This window comes from Nyctibius grandis, chromosome 5 (assembly GCF_013368605.1).
Source record: "Nyctibius grandis isolate bNycGra1 chromosome 5, bNycGra1.pri, whole genome shotgun sequence".
NCBI classification, from domain to species: domain Eukaryota; kingdom Metazoa; phylum Chordata; class Aves; order Nyctibiiformes; family Nyctibiidae; genus Nyctibius; species Nyctibius grandis.
Window position 1 is genome coordinate 59,752,611 of NC_090662.1, and position 24,288 is coordinate 59,776,898.

A 24,288-nucleotide genomic window follows, 5' to 3' on the forward strand; every position below is an offset into this window, starting at 1 on the left:
GAGATGAAGTGCGTATGGAAAACTCAGCGGCATTCCAGAGGCTCAGTCAAAATCTGTTCAGGCAAAGTGCACGCACACAGGTACTTAAGAAATTGGCTTTTTAATGCGTTTGTGATTACAATGCTTGCTTCTGGAACAGGCTGGTCTTTCCATGGTCTTATACTTATAAACATTGCGCCATTTAATGAATTCAAGTTGTCAGTACATGCAGTCTCATTTATTAATCTATAGTTGCTTTAATCCCTGATGCACTGGGTGCATGATCCAGTTTATTAACCTTTTCTGAAAGATAAGGTTTGCAACAGATTCAGAAAGTCCTTTTGAAAGCAGTAATTAAATCTGTCTTAACATGTTTTCACTCTCTAATGAATTGAATTTCTAAGCAAAAAAAGGAGATGTGCATTTCTAAATTTTTTTTGGTAAATTAATGTTAGAACAAGAAGAGTAGTAGGGTAAAATTGGTTTAAGTTCAGAGTTCATCCTTTATTTGCCAAAGGAAGACACAGTGCAGAGGCAATAAATTTGACCTCTGGAGTCATTAACAGTGTCCTCATTCTTTGTCATGAATCAGAAACAAAACTCTGGGCCAGATGAAGAAAACCTGTCAAGGTTAAAGTTTCTCAAGTTCTGTTACCTTGTACAGGAATCTACCTGTTACCAAGGTCCTGTTCCTTGTACAGGAATCTACAGAATTAAAATTATGCAAACGAGAAATTACAAAGATGCAGGTCATGTACAGAGAATGTGTTCGTATTTGTAGTTCCTTAACTTCATTCACTTCTAGGCTTTCTAGTAGAACTGACAAATTTGAGGCAAAGGAGGTAACTTGGGCCTTCTGTCCTTCAGTAAGCTCCGCTTGCACATATTATGTGTTTGCCTGGAGACCTGTTGAATTTGTGGCATTTCTGTGAAGACCTAAGGCCATATCTTCATGAAACTTTTTATAGGTAGGTTCCATTTTTTCCCCTACAGAACACACTGATACATCTTGCTTGACTTAATCTGTAGCATTTCCATTGTTTTTCTTGGACAGCTTCACTAGGTCTATATGTTCCAACAATAAAGTAAGCTGGTTTTGAAATATTGCAATTGTTGCATTACCTGTTAATATTCTGTTTTGCAATACAGGGCATAGTGTTGCCTTAAAAATGTTGCTAAATAGAATAGTAATAATATAGAATGATTTGGGCACACATTTACGATGGAAATCCAATCTGTAGTACAAACTGCCTCTTAGTGAAAGCTTCCCTCTGCACAAGAGGGACAGAATCACAAACAGCAGCAGTAATGTGTGTCAGTTTGTGTCCTGCTTGAGGTGTTTCTTCCAAAAGTACATGTACCTGATTGTGCAAACTCACTTGGCATAATTGTTCCCTGGTTTTGTAAAACCTAAGATGCTCCTGGCTGCTTTTGTGACAGGAGATAGCCAGGGAAGAGTGTACACCTTAATTCTAAATTAAGGTTTGAGTCTTTTGCATGTAGAGGGGTGTCACGGGTGAATTATTAAGAGAAGTCATTGTTGTGGGGTTAACTAAAAGTGTTTTATTAATGATTAAATGATGATCAAATGATAATTAATCAATGATTGAATGAAAATTAAATGGTGATTGAATGGTTATTAAGCAATAATTGGTAATTAAACAGTGATTTGACAATGATTTAAATCATGATTTAAACAATAATTTAGACAGCAGTCAAACACTCTACTACTTACTACGCTTTTAATAATTAAGCTATAGCTGGATATATATAAAAATGCTGCTAGCATACAATATACTTCTAGGCCTAATGTAAAATGTTGCTTACCTCATTATAGATATCAGATGCTGGGTAAGGGGTCTCTCAACCTTAAGAAGTAACTCTGAGAGGTGTCCCTAGTCAAGGGGGAGATCATTGCTGAGCAGCCCGTTGCTGTACAGGAGAGCTCAAAGGGCTCATGGGGGCTACAGATATTTATAGCATAGTGATTAACTCATAGTCAAACCCCCTTTTGGTGTGTGTGCACTTATGCAGCTGTAGCACTTTTAGTTTTGTGTAGCCCCAGCTCAGGCTGGCTCCTGATAAGACATGGCCTAAACTCCTTAGTTCCTGAGAAGATATGGCCTAGCACAATTCTCAGAGTTTGCACAGCAGGGCTGATTTCAGTCAGGCCTACTTGTTGATGATGCCTGAACCAAAAGTGCTGTTCACTCAGTCACAGTGGATGCATCTGTCACAGGAGATCTTATTAAAAAAAAAAAATTATTGGGACTGCCAGTGGTATCAGCTTGGCATGAGAGCATTGACAGTTGTGGCCTCTTAGGTTGCTGGTGTCAGCATCTAACGTTGGAGCACAGGAATATTGGAGCACTGCACTGGAGGAATGTTTTTCTCAAACTGAAACGCTTGCCTTAGGCAGAGTAGCCTGTGTTCTTTATAGACCCCCTCCCTCACAGAAGATCATGGCGTTTTCCTCACAAAAGGGTAAATAAAGACCAGTGGTCCATTATTGGACCACCTGATGAAGGAATGTCTTCCCAAAAGGAAATGGCTTATCCAGCTGCGTAGTAGTGAAACTCTTGGGAAGCGTGTAATGTGCTAACTGCCCCGTCCTTGTTTAGATAATGCATGGTATGGTGATTCCTACCATAGGTGTAAGTGCTAAGAGCTCTTGCAGCTTAAGCAACAGGCAGCTGGAGAGTTATGGTCAAAGAACTAAGAACTGCAAGCACAAAGAACAAGTTATGAAGTTATTTTTTTCTGTTCAGAAAGGGAGAATGAAAGATGGAATAACAGAAGAAAAAAAAGAGCCCAGGAGTGACATGACAGAAAGCTAAGGAGAATTTTTAGTCTTATCTTTATTTTATTTGAAGTATAGGTGAAGCTAAGAAGAGGGGAAGGATTGTTAACATAGGAAAAACCTTGATGCTCTCAGGAAAACAGTAAATGAGATGAGAATGGGGAAAAACCCCAGGACAGGAACAAATACAGATACCACCTCAAGTGTTTTTACAAACTGTGGCATGTCTAACCTCATATCATTTCCTCAGCTCCTTCCTACCCTGCAGAACCTCTTCTGTGTAAAAGCTTAAGAGGAGGCTATAGGATTCTTGGTATTTTCCAAACTATCTATTTAAAAATCTTGTCACTGTGTGCCTTAACTGCTGCGAGCCATGGCTACCCCATCCTTTGGCCAGATACCTGTGTCTAGTCCAGTCTTTGCAGCACTTCTCATTCCACCCCCAGCCAGCAAAGGGAGCGACAAGCCTGGAGATGCTCTGTTGGTAATGGTGTGCCCTGGCTGCAGGCACTGGGCAGCCTCTCAGCCAGTCTTCAAAAGGACAAGAAGGAGGACTTGGGTAACTATAGACCGGTCAGCCTCACCTCCATCCCTGGAAAGGTAATGGAACAACTTGTCCTTGGTGCTGTCTCTAGGCATATCAAGGATAAGAGGATCATTAGGGGCAGTCAACATGACTTCACCAAGGGGAAGTCATGCTTAACCAACTTGATAGCCTTTTATGAGGACATACCTGGTGGATAGATGATGGTAAAGCAGTGGATGTGGTCTATCTCGATTTCAGTAAAGCGTTTGACACAGTCTCCCACAGCATCCTTGCAGCTAAACTGAGGGAGTGTGGCCTGGATGATCAGGTAGTGAGGTGGATTGTGAACTGGCTGAAGGAAAGAAGCCAGAGAGTGGTGGTCAATGGGACAGAGTCCAGTTGGAGGTCTGTGTCTAGTGGAGTCCCTCAAGGGTCGGTACTGGGACCAGTACTATTCAATATATTCATTAATGACTTGGATGAGGGAATAGAGTGCACTGTCAGCAAGTTCGCTGATGACACAAAACTGGGAGGAGTGGCTGACACACCAGAAGGCTGTGCTGCCTTTCAGAGAGACCTAGACAGGCTGGAGAGCTGGGCGGGGAGAAATTTAATGAAACATAACAAGGGCAAGTGTAGAGTCCTGCATCTGGGCAAGAACAACCCCATGTACCAGTACAAGTTGGGGACAGACCTGTTGGAGAGCAGCGTAGGGGAAAGGGACCTGGGGGTCCTAGTGGACAGCAGGATGACCATGAGCCAGCAATGTGCCCTTGTGGCCAAGGAGGCCAATGGCATCCTGGGGTGTATTAGAAGGGGTGTGGTTAGTAGGTCAAGAGAGGGTCTTCTCCCCCTCTACTCTGCCCTGGTGAGGCCGCATCTGGAATATTGTGTCCAGTTCTGGGCCCCTCCGTTCAAGAAGGACAGGGAACTGCTAGAGAGAGTCCAGCGCAGAGCCATGAAGATGATTAAGGGAGTGGAACATCTCCCTTATGAGGAGAGGCTGAGGGAGCTGGGTCTCTTTAGCTTGGAGAAGAGGAGACTGAGGGGTGACCTCATTAATGTTTATAAATATGTAAAGGGCAAGTGTCAAGAGGATGGAGCCAGGCTCTTCTCAGTGACATCCCTTGACAGGACAAGGGGCAACAGGTGCAAGCTGGAACACAGGAGGTTCCGCATAAATATGAGGAAAAACTTCTTTACGGTGAGGGTGACCGAACACTGGAACAGGCTGCCCGGAGAGGTTGTGGAGTCTCCTTCTCTGGAGACATTCAAAACCCGCCTGGACGCGTTCCTGTGTGACATGATCTAGGTAATCCTGCTCCGGCAGGGGGATTGGACTAGATGATCTCTCGAGGTCCCTTCCAATCCCTAACATTCTGTGATTCTGTGAAGGCAGAGGAGGAGTAAGAAAGGGCTTACAGACAGGGAAAAGGAGCAAACAAAATAGCTGGAAAAAGCAACAAGGTCGATCGGTCCACATGGAATATGAAGTAAGAAATGATTGGCTTGGAAAAGTGTTCTTTTAAGGATACTGGACTTTAGGTAGAAGGAAAGGGGCTGAAGTTAGGAAAAGTAGAAACAGAATGTTAAGTTAAAGTGTCTGCTCTTCGTAATTAAACGCTTATGTTAAGTGTTTGGGAAAAGGAAGCTGGTGGTGGCAAGAAAAGGTATTATTGTACCTGCACAGGAAGGAACAATGGATTTCCTCAGTATTCCCAGTGATCTACCCCAATCCTGTGTTTTTCTTAAAGCCACAGCAATTATTCTAAGCTTCCGTGAGGTAAGGCCTGCTTGGGGTAGAGAAAAAACCCGACGTACACCACTAGAGATACCAAAGCACTTCAGATCTGTTCCTCCAACCTCGCTGCTTATGAGCGCCTCGGGTTCCTCTCTTACAGCCAGGTGCTACAATTCCCTGCCTAACGCTTTCCCCAGCTGTCCCTCCACCCCTTCTCGTGGGTGACCACCCCGGTTCCCGTCTCCCGGCGGGCTCCAGCCCTTCCGCCGCCGCCAGCCCTCCCCCGCCGCTCCCCCTCAGCGCGGCCCTGAGCGCCAGCCCCGGCCTGGCGGCCGAGGAGCAGCAGCGCACATGCGCCGGACCCGCCGGTGGGAGGAGCCGCTGGAGGCGGGGGGGCGGGGCCAGGCGGCACGTGACGGGCGGGTGGGCCCCATGGCGGGAGCGGCGGCGGCCGGTAGTAGCCGAGGTCTGGCTGGTGCCGCGGTGCAGCCGGGACGGCTGGCGGCGGAGCCCGCAGGAGCCGCCGCGATGTCTTCCATCGCCTCCTACGAGAGCCTGGTGCACGCCATGTCTGGGGCTGTGGTGAGCGAGCGCGCCGGGGCTCGGAGCCATTGCGGGCCGTGGGGGGGAGGGGGCGTCTCCTCGGCGGCGCCCGTGGCCGGTGGCGGGGTGGAAGGATGGGCGGAGCGGCCGTGACAGCCTGATGCGGGGCGCGGAGGAGGTCGCGGGCCGCCTTAAACCTTTGTTCGCCTGAGGGGGCGGCGTGGGTGGGGTGCGGAGGCGGGGAGCGCAGGGCGGTGCGGGCGGCGGGCCCCGCGGGTCTGAGGTGACCTGGCTGAGGCGCGGCCCGTGCGTGGCCGTGCCCGAGCCCTTCCCGGTCACGAGAAGAGGGTGTGAGGTGAGGGGCTTCCTGACACCGGGTCTCGGCTCCGCCGCCCAACCCGTGCGAGTGCGCTTGCAAAGCCCCTCGCTTGCCTCGTCGCTAGTTTTGGATGTGGGGTTTGATGAACCCCATCCAGAGGGACCTTGACAGGCTTGAGAGCTGGGCCTGTGCGAACCGCATGAAGTTCAATAAGGCCAAGTGCAAGGTCCTGCACGTGGGTCGGGGCAATCCCAAGCACAAATACAGGCTGGGCGGAGAATGGATTGAGCGCAGCCCTGAGGAGGAGGACTTGGGGGTGATGGTTGATGAGAAGCTTAACATGAGCCGGCAGTGTGTGCTTGCAGCCCAGAAGGCCAACCGTATCCTGGGCTGCATCAAAAGCAGCGTGGCCAGCAGGTCAAGGGAGGTGATTCTGCCCCCTTACTCCACTGTCATGAGACCCCACCTGGAGTACTGCATCTAGCTCTGGGGCTCCCAACATAAGAAGGACACAGACCTGTTGGAGTGAGTCCAGAGGAGGGCCACGAAGATGATCAGAGGGCTGGAGCACCTCTCCTATGAAGACAGGCTGAGAGAGTTGGGGCTCTTCAGCCTGGATAAGAGAAGGCTCCAGGGAGACCTTATAGCAGCCTTCCAGTACCTGAAGGGGGCCTACAGGAAATCTGGAGAGGGGCTTTTTACAAGGGCAAGTAGTGACAGGACGAGGGGGAACAGGTTTAAACTGAAAGAGGGTAGATTTAGATTAGATATTAGGAAGAAATTCTTTACTGTGAGAGTAGTGAGACACTGGAACAGGTTGCCCAGAGAAGCTGTGGATGCCCACTCCCTGGCAGTGTTCAAGGTCAGGTTGGATGGGGCATTGAGCAACCTGGTCTAGTGGAAGGTGTCCCTGCCTGTGGCAGGCAGATTGAAACTAGATGATCTTTAAGGTCCCTTCCAACCCAAACTATTCTATGATTCTATGAATCTTGAGGCTGCTGACCATCCTGAGCACCTGGAGCCTCCTCTGAGCCCATGTGAGCTGCAGGTGTGCTCCCTTAGAAAGTGAGCATCTGAAGTTGAGCACCAAATTAGTTACGAAAATGTAAGCTTCTCAGAAGTTAAGGTAGAGGGACAACACTTCAGCTGTGTGAAATAAGAGTTGTACTAAGCATTCGCATTCTGCATTTGTCTTAGGAATACTTACAAGTTGTGAAGTGTTAATCAAAACATGAAACAAGCGCAGTGCATCTAGAGGAGGTTCATATAGGTTATTGAGTTAAATTTTTCATATGACACTTGTAAATTAAAAAGTAGTGTTTATTTTCTGTACATCTCCTAGTATGCCCAGCCCTTGAATGAATGAGCGCTAGCTCTGTAAATAGCAAATCAGTCTTTTACTTCCAACAGATTAAGAATTTTAGCACAATGTAGCATGTTGGACCAGACGTATGGATGGATTTCAAGCAAGCTGATGCAGCTTTACTCCTGGGTTATTCCAGACTGGCAAGAACACCTAAATATGTATTTTAGCAGTGCTGATCTACTGTTCCGGCAAAACTTCCTGTTCTAATTTGAGTCCTTAAAATAACTCACAATGTCTTGTGTCTTGTAGAGGATGAAAGTCACTAAATGTTATTGAACAATAAAGGCTGATTCTAAAAGAAAGAAAAAAAGACTAAGGGTTGTTTTGTCTTTATCATAAATAAACATGGGATTATTGTCTGCTCTTTAAAGTGGTTTCAGTCTGCTTATTTAAGCATCAAAGGCAATGGGGATTTTGTTTCCATTTCCAAGAAATGGAACTCTCTCAAATGATCTAATTTTTGAAATACTGCTTGCTCTCTTTTTTCTGGCTTGTACAGAAGTTGGTAATACTGTCTAGCCCTCACTGTTAGCTTCTCACTCCCATATGATCAGGCTGTGCTCCTGAACAGTTTGTGGTATGAACCAAACTTATAAATCCAGCCATAAACTTAAAATGCGTAATAAAATGCTATCTCAGATCCCTTGGTGGTGTTAAATAAGTTAATAGAAATACCCTATTGTATTTTAAGATACTTATATCTCTGCAGTGATGTTGCTATGAAGGAAGACAGAACTTTTCGGAGCTATTGGACTTCTGTACCCTTGTGACTTCCACTTGCTGTCACTAATATGCATATACAATTTAAAGCCTGGAGCCATAAGTTTCCTAAAATGAGGTGGCTTTTTTCTTTTCTTTTTTTTTTTTTTAACTGCCTTAGTCTGGAGGCCTTGATTGTTTGGTTTTTTTTTTGTTATGATAAAGATGTACTTATCAATTTAGAGATTTCTGTTAAGTGCCGTAATATATAAACGTTGGCAAGATCTTTGACATGGGTACTACCTGTTCTTATACTGTCTCACGATTTGTTTAAATTATTATAAGGCATGCTGATGTGCAGATGTGATGCAAGAATTTAAAAAAAAAAAAAAGAAAAAGCAACCCACAGAACTGTGCTGAGGTAATGAGTCAGAAGAACATGTCCGATCACAACGTGATAATTTTTGTTTCTGTTCTAATATGGTGAAAGCTCATGTATCTTCTAGGCTGCCTAGTCAAACACGATACAAATGAGCAGTTTTGTGAGCAGCAAAAAAAATCAGTGCTCGATTTCCTGTGAACTTTAATTGAATTATATAAGTATTCTTTATCTCTGCGTATAGCTATAAAGTAACCTTCCTGTTCCAAAAGCTGCAGGAGTGAGAATTTTATAAGGGTAGTATGGCAGCAGTCAAGCTGCTTTGTTTGACTCTAAATGTTGGCTGATGATTTTTTTTTTAAATTTTAATTTTTTTATTACTGTTATTTTTTAGAAAACCAAACTTTAGGCTCTGGTCCTGCACGCCTCTTCCTGGCAGCAGAGTCACCTCAGGCCATTTGTTCTGGCCACTTAGTGCCTCCTCTTGGCTACTGCACAGTTGTTTATGTGGTGCTGTGGCTTATCAGGGAACTGATCTGACTGAAAAAGTAGCCCAGTGGAAAAAGGTATTTTTTCAGCCAGATTAGTTTCCTTGCCTGCATCATCATATAGGTGCCCAAAAAGTTATGCCACCAGAATAGAGGAGGCAGGGATGCAAATATAGTTAACCAAGAGCTGGGATTGCTTAAGCCAGTTTGTACCTGTCCTAGTGATTATTCAGCGATAGCATGACTTGACTTGGCAAACTGCTGGGATTCAGCGCTGACAGGGAGGCGGTGGGAAGGCAGACAGTGAAGCCTCACCCTTTCAACAGTACAGGGTCATACGTTTCAGCATATGTTCCTGCAATCAGTAATATGGGTTACTTTCCCTGCTGGTCTCAAGTGCGATTTAGTAAGGAATCTGAGCCCATCTCAAGAGGTTTTGTTTTTCTGATGCTCATCCCTCTCCTTTCCCTTACTTCTAGCCATGAAATCCCGTCTCCTCCATATGATGCTTCTGGCAGTCTCCTTGCCATGTAGTTGAGTTGTTCCATTTATAAACCCAGGAGAAAAGTAACTCTGCTTTTCTGAGTTTATTTCCCTAAATTTAGAAAAAGGAGGGGAGAAAGTACAAACTATCTTTTACAGGCAGTAATCTGTTAGATCAGCTGAGTTATGTCATGACATTCTGTTAAGCTTTAGATTTATATATGTTTTAAGCCAGTTTTAAGAAGCCTGTAAGTCTCATCGCATGGAAATGGTTCAAAGCTGCTCCAGGGGAGATTTAGACTGGACATTAGGAAGCATTTATTTACCAAGAGGGCAGTCAAACACTAGAACAGGCTTCCTAGAGAGGTGGTCAATGCCCCAAACCTATCAATCAGCATTTAAGAGGCATTTGGACAATGCACTGAATAATATGCTTTAACTTTTGGTCAGCCCTGAAGTGGTCAGGCAGTTGGACTTTATAATTGTTGTAGGTCCAACTGAAATATTCTATTCTGTACCTTGTGTCCACCCCTTTGTCCTGTGTGCTACTACCCCAGCTATTTCCCCATTCCCGTTTTCTGATTTTTGAGTGCAAGCGTGTGCATTGCTGCATGGTGGATTGCATTGAGAGTAGGATTCGGGATAAATCTCACTTCAGGAGGATGGAAGCAGGATAAATTGATCAGGGAAAGGCTGGAACTTGTAGTGACTGTGCAGTCATGTGGCTGTTTTGTGCAAAGGTGTGTGTAAGTGTGTTTTGAGGTTGCCTTCAGAGTTGCTGTAATGCAACTGTCATTAGGAGGTGTATTTTGGCTCTTTCTGGCACTTTTTTGTGCTAGCGCTGGCCTTGTAACTGAAATGTATTTTTTGTAAATCTTTAGTCTGATGGGTTTGTTCATCCTACTTGCTGTCCAGCTGCTTACTCAGTAGATACTGAGAATGAGCAGACACAGGACAAGTACATGGGAGAGCAGAACCAACCCTTTTGGCTAGAGCCCGAACGAAATGGGTTAAAATAACCAGGTAGTTATGGCCAAGTGTTTCCTTTCATCTGCTACCTGGTGTTGTGAAAACTGGAGAAACTTACATCTTGTTAACACTTCAACCAAGAAGTCTTAGTAAGGAAACACCACCTGAAAAATAATCCTCTGTTGTTGGTTGTAGAGATAGGTCCAAGCAGCATGCTTAGGAGCTGGAGTGTTTCCAGAGGCAAAGCTCACTCAAATGTATGGCATAACGTAGCTCTAGAAAAGTTCAAGTCAGACTGTGTAGCGTGCTTTAAACACAGCGCTTGTGTGACTTGTGGTATCCCAGACCTTTGCACCATTTAAACGGTTTGCATGGCTAGTAACGGAAGAGTGCCACAGCTTTAGCAGCCACATAGTGCATTTAATGCTACTGTAGAGTGTTAACAGGTTTACACCAAGCCGGAGTCTTTTTGAGTTAGATACCTTTTCCAAAAGCTGTGCAATATTAATGCTAGAGTACTGAAGCACGAAGAAGCTGAATGGTGGCGGAAAGAGAGGGCACAGCGCCTGTATGGAAGATAAGGGTGTTTGCAAATACAGTACTTAACCCTGTGGTAAAGGAGAGTGGCTGCTGGCTTTTCCATTTAGAGGCTTTATAGTTGGATTGCGCAGGAAGTGAAGAGAGTGTGTTGGATTTGCAGGAAGTGAATCTGGTGACATCTAGGTCATTATTTAATTCATCATGCGTAATTCATGTCACAGGGGGTGTAGGCAGATCTCTATTGCCTAAATTGGAATTTAATACAATGCTAGATTAAGTCCTGAAAAGCTTGTACTATCAGTTTTTTCATGAACAAAAGGTTTTGTGTGTTTTTTTTTTCCCTTAAGTCAAAACAAGGTTATTGTAACAGAACGGTTGCTTGTGTTATATTCTTCCTTTTTTAAAAACAAAACAAAACAAAACAGAAATTGGGTATTGAGGCTAATGGGAGGTAGAAAAAGTACAACATGTTTGTCTCCTGATAGCCACTTTATCAGCTCTCAGACTTCAAAAACTTTCTCTTTGGGCAAAAAGCTTCTAATGGTTTTAATTTTAGCTTGATCTAATACAAGAGAAAAAAAAATGGTTTTGTAAGTGTGGAACCGAAAAACACTTCAAAAAGACATTGTTATGTATGGAGTTTATCCCCTTTTAAAACTTATTCAGTACACTGGTTTCTGGGTGAGAAGTGAAGGGCTACAAAGAGTCTGTCAGGCATCCATATGAGCAACTGATACGCTATATAGCCAGCTTATTTTGTTTTTCAGGGCAGTGTGACTGCAATGACTGTGTTTTTTCCTTTGGATACAGCTAGGCTTAGACTTCAGGGTAAGTGTCAAACTCTAGTTTCTTTGTACAATGGTGTTTCTGTTCTTGTTGGCTTGGACACTTGTAACGGTGGTTGGAGGGGGCCCTGTCTTGCATGAACAGGAATCTTACCTGAGTAACTCTAGCACCATTTAATCACTAACACCATTTTTGCAGCTGGAGGTAATTCTCCCTTTTGAAAGTATTGGGCAACCTTTTAATTAGCTGAAAAGTCTGTGTGATGTGTGGCCAGACATGGATTTTAAATGGTTATCTAAGACCAAAAAGGAAAATAAAGATGTGAGATTACACAGGATTGCATTTATGTGTTGCTGCCTTTGGTTGCTGAGAACAGTTCGAAACGCAGGGGTAGTGTCATGAAAAACTAGTCTAGAGTTATTCCTGAGAATGGTTTAAAGGGAAAAGTCAAGGTTAGAACTGGATAGAAATGTCCGATATTTGCAAAAATGCAGTCTGGGGCTAAACTTTGCTGTTCTAATGCTCTGTCTCCCAATCAAAAGTCACAGAATCACCAAGCATTTTAGCACTGTAACTCAAGCATTATTAAGAACTCGAGGGAGATCATCAGCCAGGTCATGAGAAATATGTGGTTGAGAAATTAGCATGGTATCACTGTTGAGCAGCTTTCAATTCAGGGAGAGACAGTGTTTTGCTAAGGCTTAGCTGTTCACTGATGAACTGTAGGAGATTGCTCTGCTGGTGATGCTAGTCTGGAGTCCAAGGTACAGTTTTGAGAGCAGTTAGGCAGGCCCAGTTCTAGTCTCTTACCTAAGGTGAACCTACCTTCAGTTCATGTCACAAGTATCATTTTAGGAATTGGTAACTGCAGATACTCTGGTGCCCAACAGAACCTGCAAGTCTGGTAAAGAATGAAAAAAGGAAGTAGCCTTACCTAGCACATGAAAATATAGAGATGCTTTCTGGAATTGCTGCAGAAGTAGGGAACGTCTATCCATTATGAGGAAGAAGAAACATGCTCCTCTGGGGTATGTTCAGAATAGGAAGGATAAAGAGTTGAAAATAAGTGCTGAAAATCAGAATAATCTAAAAGTGTAATTGTTCTGTTTTCCAGTTGATGAGAAGCGGAAGTCTAAGACAACACCAGCAGTCCTATTGGAAATAATCAAAGAAGAAGGCCTGTGAGTAGATACTGATTTTCCTCTTGTCTTCATATAGGCAAGCTCTAAAACTAATTTGAATGTGCTGTTAAAGTGGAATAGTTAGCCCACACGGACAGATTTTTACTATGAATTAAAATGTCTTCATATAAGTGTGATATGATTTACATAATCTTACGTGTTCATCTTAAGCTACTTCAAAATAACTTCCCTGAGCACCTTATGCAATCAAGCTGTTCAGTGATGTAACTGTGCCTCCAGTAGGGAGGTAGCTGTGCCTCCTCAGAAATGCAGGTTTGTACACAAACGTACCTGATAAACCAGCTGCTTCTGCCTTGGTTCTTGGGTGTGTCCATTTCTCATAACCAAGACGAAACTCTTGGGCAGCTGAGCCACTTTCAACAGGAGAATTGAGACATGTTTCCCAGTTGGAAGTTTTTTCTCCTCCTAATCATGTGGAAGTAAACAACAAATGACTCCTTATGCTGATGAGATTGAAGATGTGTCTAAAAGCAGTTAACTTTCAGCAATGCTGTGCTTTATTTGCCACACAGTCTGAGCTGAGCTGGCTGAGAAAAACAGTTGTATGCGTGTCCTTGTTACAAGTATTTTCCTAAGTGAATCCCTGGAACTCTTATGTAGACCAGAGCTTCCAGGACATTAAAGCTGACAAAAGTTTAGCTTGGCCAATAATGTTTTGCCACCTTTGAACTTGAGCAGTTGGCAGTTGGATGCACGAGTACTTCTCAGTCAGTTCGTGATCTCTGTTGTTCACTTTCCCACATTACATTTGTTACATGAAGGTGTCAAGTAAATGTCAATTAAAAAAAAAAAAAAAAGAAAGAAAATAAAAAAAGAAAAATTAAGAGGTTAACTGAAATGGAGAGACTGCAAAAGTGGTCATCCTACTTTTCCTGTGAAACAGAAATATCAGTAATTCTGGCAAGAGGTAAATTGCCAATTGTTTCTTCCAAAGGTATTGGCAAGGCTTGGCTAAGCAATGATAGTAGTTTTAGAGATGCATCTGGAATAAAAACCCCCACAAAACCTCACAACAGATCCAAAATCTGTGATGTGAGATCATAAACATGTTGTTTGCATTAGTTTGTGTAGTCTTGTCTCATATCTAGATGTAATATAAAGCAAATAGGTTTAGCTAATGGACTTTCTGTAGAAGTTTATACATACTTCAAACATATATTCATCCCCTGGATGTTTGTAGTTCATCGCTGGCTGTTGGTAGAGAGCAAATATGGTGGTAATACTCACTTTTGGAGTGAGTGAACTCCAAACTTCTCACTGTAAATATATTGTACCTCTACAGCTCCTTTTCAATTGAATTATTCCTCATTACTATAATTTATAAATGTAAGTGCTTAATTTTTTTTTTATGGTACAGTCAGGAGTATCATATGGTATGATTTGTTACCATTAATGATAAAGACATATCTAGTTAGTATTGTACGTAGTATACAGTATTGTATCTCTGGGACCCTCCACCAACATGTAAAATCAACCAGATCACATGAATACTTTGCTGATCCCTTACCATGATGTTTTCCTCTCCGTTAGGTTGGCACCATATCGAGGATGGTTCCCTGTTATCTCCAGCCTTTGCTGTTCCAATTTTGTTTACTTTTATACATTTAATAGTCTTAAAGCTCTCTGGGTCAAAGGTCAGCATTCAACCACTGGAAAAGACTTGGTGCTTGGGGTTGTTGCAGGTAATACTTAAATCTCAATTTCATCAAAAATGTATTTTTAGTATATTCTGTCTGATGTTTTTCTTATGAAGTCCACTGGAGGTCACACTGAACGCTTATGCCTCCCACTGTATGCAGACCTGCTTCATTGTACAGCTCTGTTTGATTGCTCTTCTGTGTCCTCCCCATCTCGTATGTAGGTGCAGAAACTGTTCCTGTTGTGAATTCTGTCACACAGCACAGTGCTGTTGCAATCTGGTATTTATTTGTCTAGTGTGTTGTTTACCATGGTATCTAAGCATCATCTTTTACATGTTGAAGACAAGTAGCAGGGAGAAGTGGTAGTTTTTTTTCAGAGGAAAAGATATATGCCAATTCTGAAATATTTTTTATTAGGATAAGTAAGAGCTTTTAATGTAAAGATTTGGGTGCCAGTTTTCAGACTTTTTTTGGATCGTCATCTGAAAGTGACAGTAAGTCCCTAGTATATGCAAATACAATGGGAACTCTATGTTCTTTTTTCATCTCTTCCTCTCACATGGATGCTACAGTGGCTTCTCTGAAGGGATGATGACACTAGTGGCTTTTCTAGCAAATCCAATGTGAAAAATAATCACTGTGTGGCTGGCTGTGTTTGCCTGTACTATTTTACAGAAACAATTGCTCATGCAACCATGCTGAAACAAGCTGATTTTAAAAAACCTGCAAAAAAAAAAGGCCTGTGATTATCTGAGGAGTGGGGGTGGTGGTGGTTACTTTTTGCTAGTTTCTTGTACTTTCAGTGTGTAGGCACATTGAATAGCTGAATAGTTGGGGGAAAGTAAGGAAAGAAATTCTTAAGTTGGCTTTATCACTGGGGGAACCTTTCTTATAATTACATTCTGGACCAAAGACTGCAGGAATTAGGGTAATAGCTTGTTGGTTAAATGACTTCTTCAATGTCCATAGTTTATATCCTTCTAATGGAATAATATCTGGTGTAAACTGAAAAATTCCACTTGAGATGTTTACTAATTCTCCCTACCCATCTCTCATTCCTCCTACTGGTAGCAAATACAGATTGGAAAAATATATTAAAAAAAATTACCTTTCCAGTATGGAAAATAAAGTTTTGTCTCCTTTAACTGAGTCTAGGTGAAAGAGCACAATATACTTGTAATTTAACCTGTTGATCCATAATGTAATCACCTTGACTTTGGTTGAGAGACATTAATGTGCCTTGACTTTTCTAGTGCTTGATTTTGCTCCGAACTTTTTTGAGAGCTGATTGTAGTCCTTATGAAGGATACTGAAATATTATGTTTATATTCTGCTTTTTTGAACCCTCTTAAAGGAAAAGAAAAAGAACAAATGGGCACAATGTAGGTAGTAAAGTTTTAACAAGAACAGTAAATCTGAAAGAGGTGTAGTGATAGACTGTGTCCATCTCAATATAACGGAATAATTCAGTCTGTCACTCTGACTCCTCCTACCAAAGCAAGCAGTGTAGAAGCAATTGCTAATTTCTGTGATGCAGAAATATTAATAAGAAAGATCAGAACCTTGTTTTTACATAATTACTTCAAGGTAACTGCCTCAGGCATTACTGAACAGGAAAGACATGTACCAGATGATTGCAGAAGTAATGTCACTTAATCCTTCTCCCTGTTAGTTTAGAACTGTACTTCTCAATACCTCTTTGTTACAGCCTTATGTGTGTTTGTCTGTTTCTCCTCCTCCATGCTACTTTCTGATACTCAACTTTCAAACTGTACTGTTGGGGTTTGTTATTGTTTGTAATCTCTTGCCACTTCTAAGCCTCACTTAAAATATTTGCAGAATCCTGTGTTTTCCACCTTAAGTGTACTTAGTGACTCTAGAAATGGTATTCTCATTCTTTTGGCAGTGTAGGAGCTGTGTTCTGGTTATCAAGCTGCATGCATTTATCTATTTTGATCTCTCCTCCTAAAATAATTCTTCTAACCTTATCACTCTGTGTTTCTTTCTGAAAGTACGCAGGCAGCAAGTCATCATGGAGTGAAGCAGGGCATGAAAAAGTAGAGTATCTTGTGCTCCAGGGTGGTGTAGTATGCAGCAAAGTAACAAATTCAGTTCAGATTCCTTCAACATGTTGATATTTGTTGTATTTTGTTGCTTGGTGTTTGGTTTTTGGTTTGTTTTGGGGAGGAGTAGGAGAAATGTCTTCCCCCTGCATGCAATCTGCTGACAGCTAAATCATGGTGGAGCTGTGAGGGGGATGCTTGAAGTAGGTTATTACAAATTACCAGTTTACTTTTGCTGTTATGCTGTGTTAGTTTTTCCCCCTCTTCTTACCAGTAATTTCAGTAGTGTGCGAATCGGGGTGAAAGAGGATAAGAAAAAATTTGAAATCTTCTGGTTCTGTCTGCTTTCTTTGTGCTGTGTTTTGCATTAGGTGTAGTGAATGTCCTGTTGACCACTCCTCTTTGGGTAGTGAACACACGTCTGAAGCTGCAGGGAGCAAAATTTAGAAATGAAGACATTGTACCAACCAATTATAAAGGCATAATAGGTAAGCACCTGTTGTTGTGTTCAACCAAAGAGAAGATCATTAAACGAAATATATCAAGGACTCTGAAGTTTGAAGACTTTTATTCATGTAACCAGTTTCACCCTGGAATCTCTATGCTTCCCTAGTGCTTTGCAGTCATTGAGTTTTACAGGAAACAGGACTTGGCCATTTCTGATGGTAATTAAGAGTTTGTAGTATGCACATCTGTAACTAAAATATCTTTTGCAAGGGTAGGTATCTTATCTTACAAGTCCTGGAGTAGTAGTGAGCCCAGTGAGGTGGTAGCTGGGAATCTGAGTTTGGACAGGCAATCTGCAAATTAAACGTCACTCATCTTAATCTCTTAATCACCCACATGTTCAGGCTGTCTTCCTTTTAAAACTAAATGAGTAAAGAATTATTGTTGCTGTTTTGAAGAAGGTTTAGAAGACCTTAATGTTGATGCTGAGCTTGTACTAAAAAGAGCGGGGTGTCTGTGCAGATGATGAGCTTTGTTTACGTTAATGGTGGTGTGAGCAAGAACCTCCTTTGTCAGTATTTTTCCATTAATTTCCAGATTAGAATGGAAGATAAAAAAAGTCGCATAAACTGTAGTGGATTTTCATACACTTTGAATATTAAACTTTAAGTGTAACTTTTCTCATCTTCTACAGTCAGAATTTTGTACTCAAAATTTTAATGATTTTTTTTCCCCCCTTTCTTCTCAGATGCCTTTCATCAGATAATACGAGATGAAGGAGTCTTAGCTTTATGGAATGGTACTTTCCCCTCTTTGCTGCTGGTCTTCAATCCTGCCATACAGTTCATGTTTTATGAAGGCTTTAAACGGAAGCTTTTGAAAAAGCAGCTACAAGTGAGTGTGTTTTGAGGCCAGGTGATGGACATTCTCTGTTATATGTCAGGTTCTTTGACATGTGTTACTTGACCAAATTCAGAAATGTAGGTTTGGTTTTGGTTCTTGTATTTTTGAGGGGTTTTTTGAGTTAGCATATCTTCTAAAAAAGATCCATGATTGTGAAGTGAGACATGAATCTTTCATGTCGCTAGGGAAGATATTCCTGTGATGAATTCCTGTACCTGTAAAAATAAAACTGCACCTCTTGTCCACGTTTGTTTAGATTTGTTCCCAGCTCTTGATTAAAAGTAGAGATTTCAATGCTAATTTATCTGTTTTATAAGCATCTATGTACAGACTGTCTTGAAGTCACCTCTTTACACTTTCTCCAGTAGATCAAGTATGTTGAGCCTTTGAAGTATCACCGATTTGTCTTGGACCCTGTCATTTTTAATAACACTTTTTTTTCCTGAAGCCCTCAGTTTTTCAATATCCTTTTTTCAAGGATGGACACTAGAATTGAACATAGCATTGCAACCGTACCTCCCTGATTCTCTAAATAGAGGTTGAATCACTTTTCTGTCCCTGCTTTATAGTCCCCGTCTTTTTCTTTATTCTTTTTCTTTTTTATCTGTCAGATATAGCGTCTCACCTGAACTCATGTTCCTTTTATTTTCTAGCAAATTGGAAAGCATTTGTGTTACATTTTAGGATAATCTCATAACATATTATATGCTTAAGCTGCAGTGTTTTGCTGTTAACTCATGACTTTAGAATGCATTTGGCTGTATTAAAATGTTAGATCATGTCAATATGTTACAAAGCCATCTTCTTTTTCCTCAAGACATAGTGAAATTATTTTTATATGAATTTTTGCATCATAAATGAGGCTTGGGCTTTTTACCATCTTTAGTCAATACTGCAGCTGTAGCACTCTCTTTGTGCCTGATTGTTCTATCCAGTTACATTATGGATAATCAATTTTTTGTGAGTGACAAGCTGAGCTTCCCTCTGCATTGTTATTTGCCTGTTGGCTAATTGCTATATTTATTTCTTGTGTTTCTTTTAAATTACTTAGTTCTACCTTAAATTAGGGCATGTTTTGTCCATGATCAGTGGAAAATACTTTTTTTCCCTAGCAATGGTCATTTATATTTTGGACAACATTTTTCTTCCTACTTGATCTTTTTCCAATTGTCTTAAGTATATCAGATTGACTTTTTAAAGATGTGCATGTGTGTGCGTATTTCTGATTGCAATCAGCATATTTTACAAATTAGTAGCATGTTTTGATATGGGCACCTACTTATTTTCAGTTATTAATTCACACCTTTAGACTAAGATGCATTGTCATCAGCTGAGGCTGTAACAATGTATTTGGTGCGTTATGGAACGTTGTGGGCTTTGGAGGATAGGACGGACTTCCGGCAGATATTCTTAAGTAATAGGGGATGAGATTTTTAGCCTATGTCATCAAGATTAAAATTCTGCCTGATAGCATAGTGATTATGTCTCAGGATGATAGAGTGATGTTCAAGGAGTCTTTCACTGTCACCTTTTCACAAGTGCCATGTGACTTGTTAGTTTAAATGTTGCAAAAGCTGAAATGCTTATGGGTTGATGGTATGTTTAAATGCTATTTCCTTTATCTTTTGTGTATTCCCAGTGCTTTAAATTGGTCCACTTGTATGGCTTTATCTCCGCTATGTTTTTATCTCCACTGTGTTTTAGTAACCTAGTTATAGTGAGAAATGCAAAAGCTTGTGAGCAGGTAGAAGTTACAAATAAACTTCAGTTGTGAGAAGGTAAGTTGGCTCTACTATAACTAAATCTTGAAAATGAGAAGACCCAGATACCTCATGAAATCTTTATGCCAAAGATACTTAGATAACCAGGTAGCAGGTTCTAGTACAGAATCCCCAAACATGTAAGGGTAATTGGCTGGTTTGGTACTATGTGGAAGTAATACGTTCTTTATCTATTGAACAGCTCACATCTTTGGATGCTTTTGTCATTGGTGCAATAGCCAAAGCAGTTGCCACCACCCTCACTTACCCTCTGCAGACAGTACAGTCAATTCTGCGGGTAAGTAATAATTTCATTTCAGGGTAACTGCCTCTGACTTGTTCTTTCTAATGCAAGCCTTGTTCATATGGCTCGTTTTTCTTTTTTGTTAATGAACTCATCATTTTGGGAGCTCATTTTGCACCATGCAGGTCACTGAAAAGGATACCTCTCTTCTTTGATCCTGTACTGACAGATTCTGAGAGAACTTGGTATTACTGGTGCACGTTTGTTTCAAGTAGCTGGTAGGATTGACAGCCTAGTGCATCGGTAGTGTCTCACAGAAGCTGATGCACCATAATGCTTTTAGGCGCTACAAAAATGTAGATTTACTTCTTTGAATATAAATAGAAAATGTGTCAAATTGGAACTTAAAATTAAATCCTCTAAACCCAGTTTGTTTCCAGATGACCTAGGGTAATCCAAAAAAAGTTCTATTCATAGGTTTTGTTTTATTCGGATGGTGGCCTGACCTTGTCAGTAGCCAGAATCTGATTCATCAGGGGAAGCTGAGCTCCCTCGTAAGTAATATCTTTAACCACTTGCCCGGCCTTGTACACTAATTGTAGTGGCAATGGACACACTTGCATTTATTCTCACTTGCAATTTGTATGTATGCTGAATAATGCTATTACCTTCAGTATGTACCAATATTGTTGTAATATTGAAACAAGACAAAGTTGAAGGGGGAGGGGAAGAGACCTGGCTGTACATAAGCAAGCATATTGTACTTCAATTTCTGTGCTTTTTAATCTTTTTTTGTAAGTTGTTTCTTGATGATTTTGCAACAGTTAAATACTAATAAATGTTTCCACATGAAATATAATGCTGTTTTCCTAAGTAAGGAGAAGCCCTAACTTGCGTGTATTGTAAAGCCATTATATATGTTCTAAAACGTGTATAAATATGGAGAATTAGTTGAATTATTGAACATGAGCCTTCCATACTAAGGATATCACTTTTCAGACTTGTCTAATAGGGGATTTTTCTTGTTAATTTTTCATCTGGAAAAGTGATTTTCATGCAAGTTTTGTAATTATTATAGTTTTTCTTCTCTCAGAGTGGACTAAATGTATTTTGATTTTTGATAGCCTGTAAAAAGACCGTTTGGATGCTGTATTTTAAACCAACAGCACTTGACTATGTTTACTGTGTGGTTGCTGCTCCCCTGACAAGACACTAGATAAAACTTTTGTGTCTGCATGGCTTTCTACTTCAGCACCCTAATGGTGCATAAAATGGCATCTGCATTGTAGATGTGTTAGCCACATTGTAGTTTTGTCAGCGGTGATCTTTTCTGAAGTTTTCATCACTTTTGACAAGCTGCTAGGCTAGTGCCTTCATTTGATATCTTATCCTGTTTTAACAGCCAGGACACATCTCGGGAGTTAAACTAGTAACACAGACTTCTATTACTGAAGTGACAGATACAGAAAAACATTTAAGCAAATACAGCTTTGTTTGGATAAGTTGCAACATCAGTCTGTTTTTAATTTGTGATGTGTTTTCTGCTGGTGTGAAGGAGAACTGGAAGGAAAGTTGGAGCGCTCTATTTTAGCCTTAGCATTGCAGAGCAGTGCAGTTTTCATGGGGCTATGTCAATGTAACAGCTTCAACCCTAGTTCCTTTCTGTGGTTGCTGTAGAAATGGTTATGATCTTGTGACTGTTACTTCATGTTTTGTCTGTCTGCTTTTGGCTTTTTGAACAAAATTCTTCTGTCTTTTGGTGACTGTGTCATCCTGGCATTTTCTTACAATTTCTGAACTACCTAAATCTGCTTGTATACTCCACCTCCTGTCAATGGTAATTTCTTACACCTAAGAAGTAGCAGTTGCCTGAATAAGTTCTGGGAGAAACTCACCCACAGGCAGTTGCTCAAGTTCACCTTTCTTAGCACAGAAGCATAATATAGGCTTCAAAAGCTATTTGGCTATGTTATAAATACAAGTGTGGCAACCCTTGTGTATTAATAATTCATAGTTACAGCTTGCTGACGGTACTATCGACCTGTATCAGATAAGAGTATTAATGAATGCTAGAAAAGGAATTGCTGAAGTTGCTAGTTTAAAACTCTGAGACACAAAATTACAGCAGCAGCTGTCATGCCTACTGAAAAACAGTTTGGGGATAAGCAAACACATTGAGTAAAAGAGGAGTATTATTTAGGCCAGGTAGATGGATCAAACAATTTTGGATTCTTCCACAGCAGTTCACGTGTAAATATTTTCCTCCAAGCCCATTGCTGGGCAGATAAATTTTGGGTTCAACTGTGCAATCTCAATGTAATAATGGTTTGCAAATGTATGAGGCTTTGAGTCTTTGTTAAATAAAAGCTGAGCAAGCCAGAAAGAACTTGCTTTGAATGCCATATCCCTACTAAGACTCTGTAAATTATGCTTTTGAGATCTTGAAAACTCTTTCCTCTAGAGCAACCGAAAGAGAGAAAATATGGCCATGTGTAACACTTTCTTAGAATCCATCTTAAAACCAAAACAAATTATTGTAGCACATACCATTTTAATGCTTGCTGTGTAAAGTTCAATAGTGTGAGCTTTGGCTTCAGTTCTTCACTGATGGCCAGTATAACCTGGAAAATATTAAAAGAGGTTTAAGATGGGCTCTCCAGCATTTACGCATGTGTTGGGTTCTCAGCCTAGAACCATGGGGAAATAGCACAACAAAACAACTGTGTTCAGTTTTGGGCCCCTCACTACAAGAAAGGCATTGAGGTGCTGGAGTGAGTCCAAAGCAAGTCAGTGAAGCTGGTGAAGGGTCTAGAGCACAAGTCTTATGAGGAGCGGCTGAAGGAACTGGGGTTGTTTAGCCTGGAGAAAAGGAGGCTGAGGGGAGACCTTATCGTGCTCTCCAACTACTTGAAAGGAGGTGGGAGCAAGGCAGGTGTCAATCTCTTCTCCCAAGTAACAAGTGATAGGATGAGAGGAAATGGCTTCAAGTTGCACCAGGGGAGGTTTAGATTGGATATCAAGAAAAATTTCTTCACTGAAAGGGTTGTCAAGCAGTGGAACAGGCTGCCCAGAGAAGTGGTGGCGTCACCATCCCTGGAGGTATTTAAAAGATGTGTAGATGTGGTGCTTAGGGACACGGTTTAGTGGTGAACTTGGCAGTGTTAGGTTAATGGTTGGACTTGATGATCTTGAAGGTCCTTTCCAACCAAAATGATTCTATGATTCTGTGAAAATGCTCTTCCTTTTTTTTCAGTTTGGACGCCACAGGTTGAACCCAGAGAACCGAACGCTAGGCAGTCTTAGAAATGTTCTTTACCTTCTTCAACAGAGAGTGAGGTGAGATTTCTGTTGTTTGTTTTTTTTTTTTTCCCCCTAACATGATACAGAAGACTAGTATGTTGAAAATGGTGCTGGATCTGACTTTTATTTCTTTTTCCTTCCCTTAAACTTGCTGTTTGAGTCAACCTGTTTTTCATAATATATTGCAGAATAAGTACACAAAACCAAATTCTCCTAAATGTCTGTACAGTAAGTGGTATCAAGGATACCTATGGATACCAATTCATTCACCTCTTGTCTTGAAAAGAAGCAAGTTTTTTGCACAAAAGGCTTAACTTTCTGCAGAATTTTCTCTTTAAAATATTATTAAACATAGCTGGCACTCGAGATCAAGAATGAATTTAAGATTCTTACAGTTGTCATTAACTTGTGATATTAATTATTCTTTGTAGTGTACTGATTTATGTATAGAAGGCTATTCACACTTGTTTTCTTGTGTGGTTTTTTTTTCCTTCTTAGGCGTTTTGGATTAATGGGACTCTACAAAGGCCTTGAAGCAAAGCTCCTGCAGACAGTCCTTACTGCTGCTCTTATGTTTCTAGTGTATGAGAAACTGACTGCTGCAACCTTCACAGTCATGGGATTAAAGCATTCGCGCAGACATTGAAAAAGGAGTCTATGCCAAAGATTATGGGGTCTAGAAAAAGCATTCCATTTCTGAGATCAGGCTGGGTAACAAAGGGTCCTCATTTTCTCTGTTTCTCTTTCTTTTTAGCCATCTCCATTTCCATTGTTTGGAGAAATTTGGAATACGCTCTATAGGACCTGTTGCCATGAATTCAGGGATACCCCGTTCCCTACTCTTCTGTGGACTCACTGTGTAATGAAACAAAGCAGAGACCTTATTTAAGCACTTGACATTAAATTTTAACTACTATATGATTTGGTTGACATTCTTGGCAAGACTGTGTATCTCTCACTATGCTTTCTTGTTTTCCCTCAAATCATCCTCAACTATTCTTCTATCTTTACCTTCTGTCAGCAGCTGGTGAGGCTGGTTTCATATTATTTTCCTTGACCTGTGTTTATGTCACTTCATGTTTTGTTCATTAAAATAATTCATAAAAAGCAA

The 24,288-nt window shown here is 41.1% G+C and overlaps 1 protein-coding gene across 2 annotated transcripts; it reads left to right on the top strand.

Moving 5' to 3' along the window:
- The first annotated feature begins 5,468 nt into the window (after positions 1–5,468).
- On the top strand, positions 5,469–24,288 carry SLC25A17 (solute carrier family 25 member 17). 2 transcript variants are annotated; one of them, XM_068400975.1, is made up of 9 exons: positions 5,469–5,628; positions 11,600–11,660; positions 12,733–12,799; positions 14,351–14,502; positions 16,895–17,011; positions 17,719–17,864; positions 19,836–19,931; positions 23,131–23,213; positions 23,932–24,288. In XM_068400975.1, the coding sequence occupies exons 1-9, from the start codon at positions 5,479–5,481 to the stop codon at positions 24,038–24,040; spliced, it is 981 nt and encodes a 326-aa protein (XP_068257076.1). In that variant the 5' UTR covers positions 5,469–5,478; the 3' UTR covers positions 24,041–24,288. The 2 variants fall into 2 exon arrangements, with proteins under 2 accessions (XP_068257076.1, XP_068257075.1); XM_068400974.1 differs by having other exon boundaries at positions 23,676–24,024.

Excerpts from the sequence above, each read along its gene's own strand:
- SLC25A17 (XM_068400974.1), top strand. The coding sequence starts at position 5,479 with ATGGCGGGAGCGGCGGCGGCCGGTAGTAGCCGAGGTCTGGCTGGTGCC. Across the intron at positions 11,661-12,732 it reads AGCTAGGCTTAGACTTCAGG|TTGATGAGAAGCGGAAGTCT; the intron begins GTAAGTGTCAAA and ends TCTGTTTTCCAG. Across the intron at positions 17,012-17,718 it reads CAATTATAAAGGCATAATAG|ATGCCTTTCATCAGATAATA; the intron begins GTAAGCACCTGT and ends CTTTCTTCTCAG.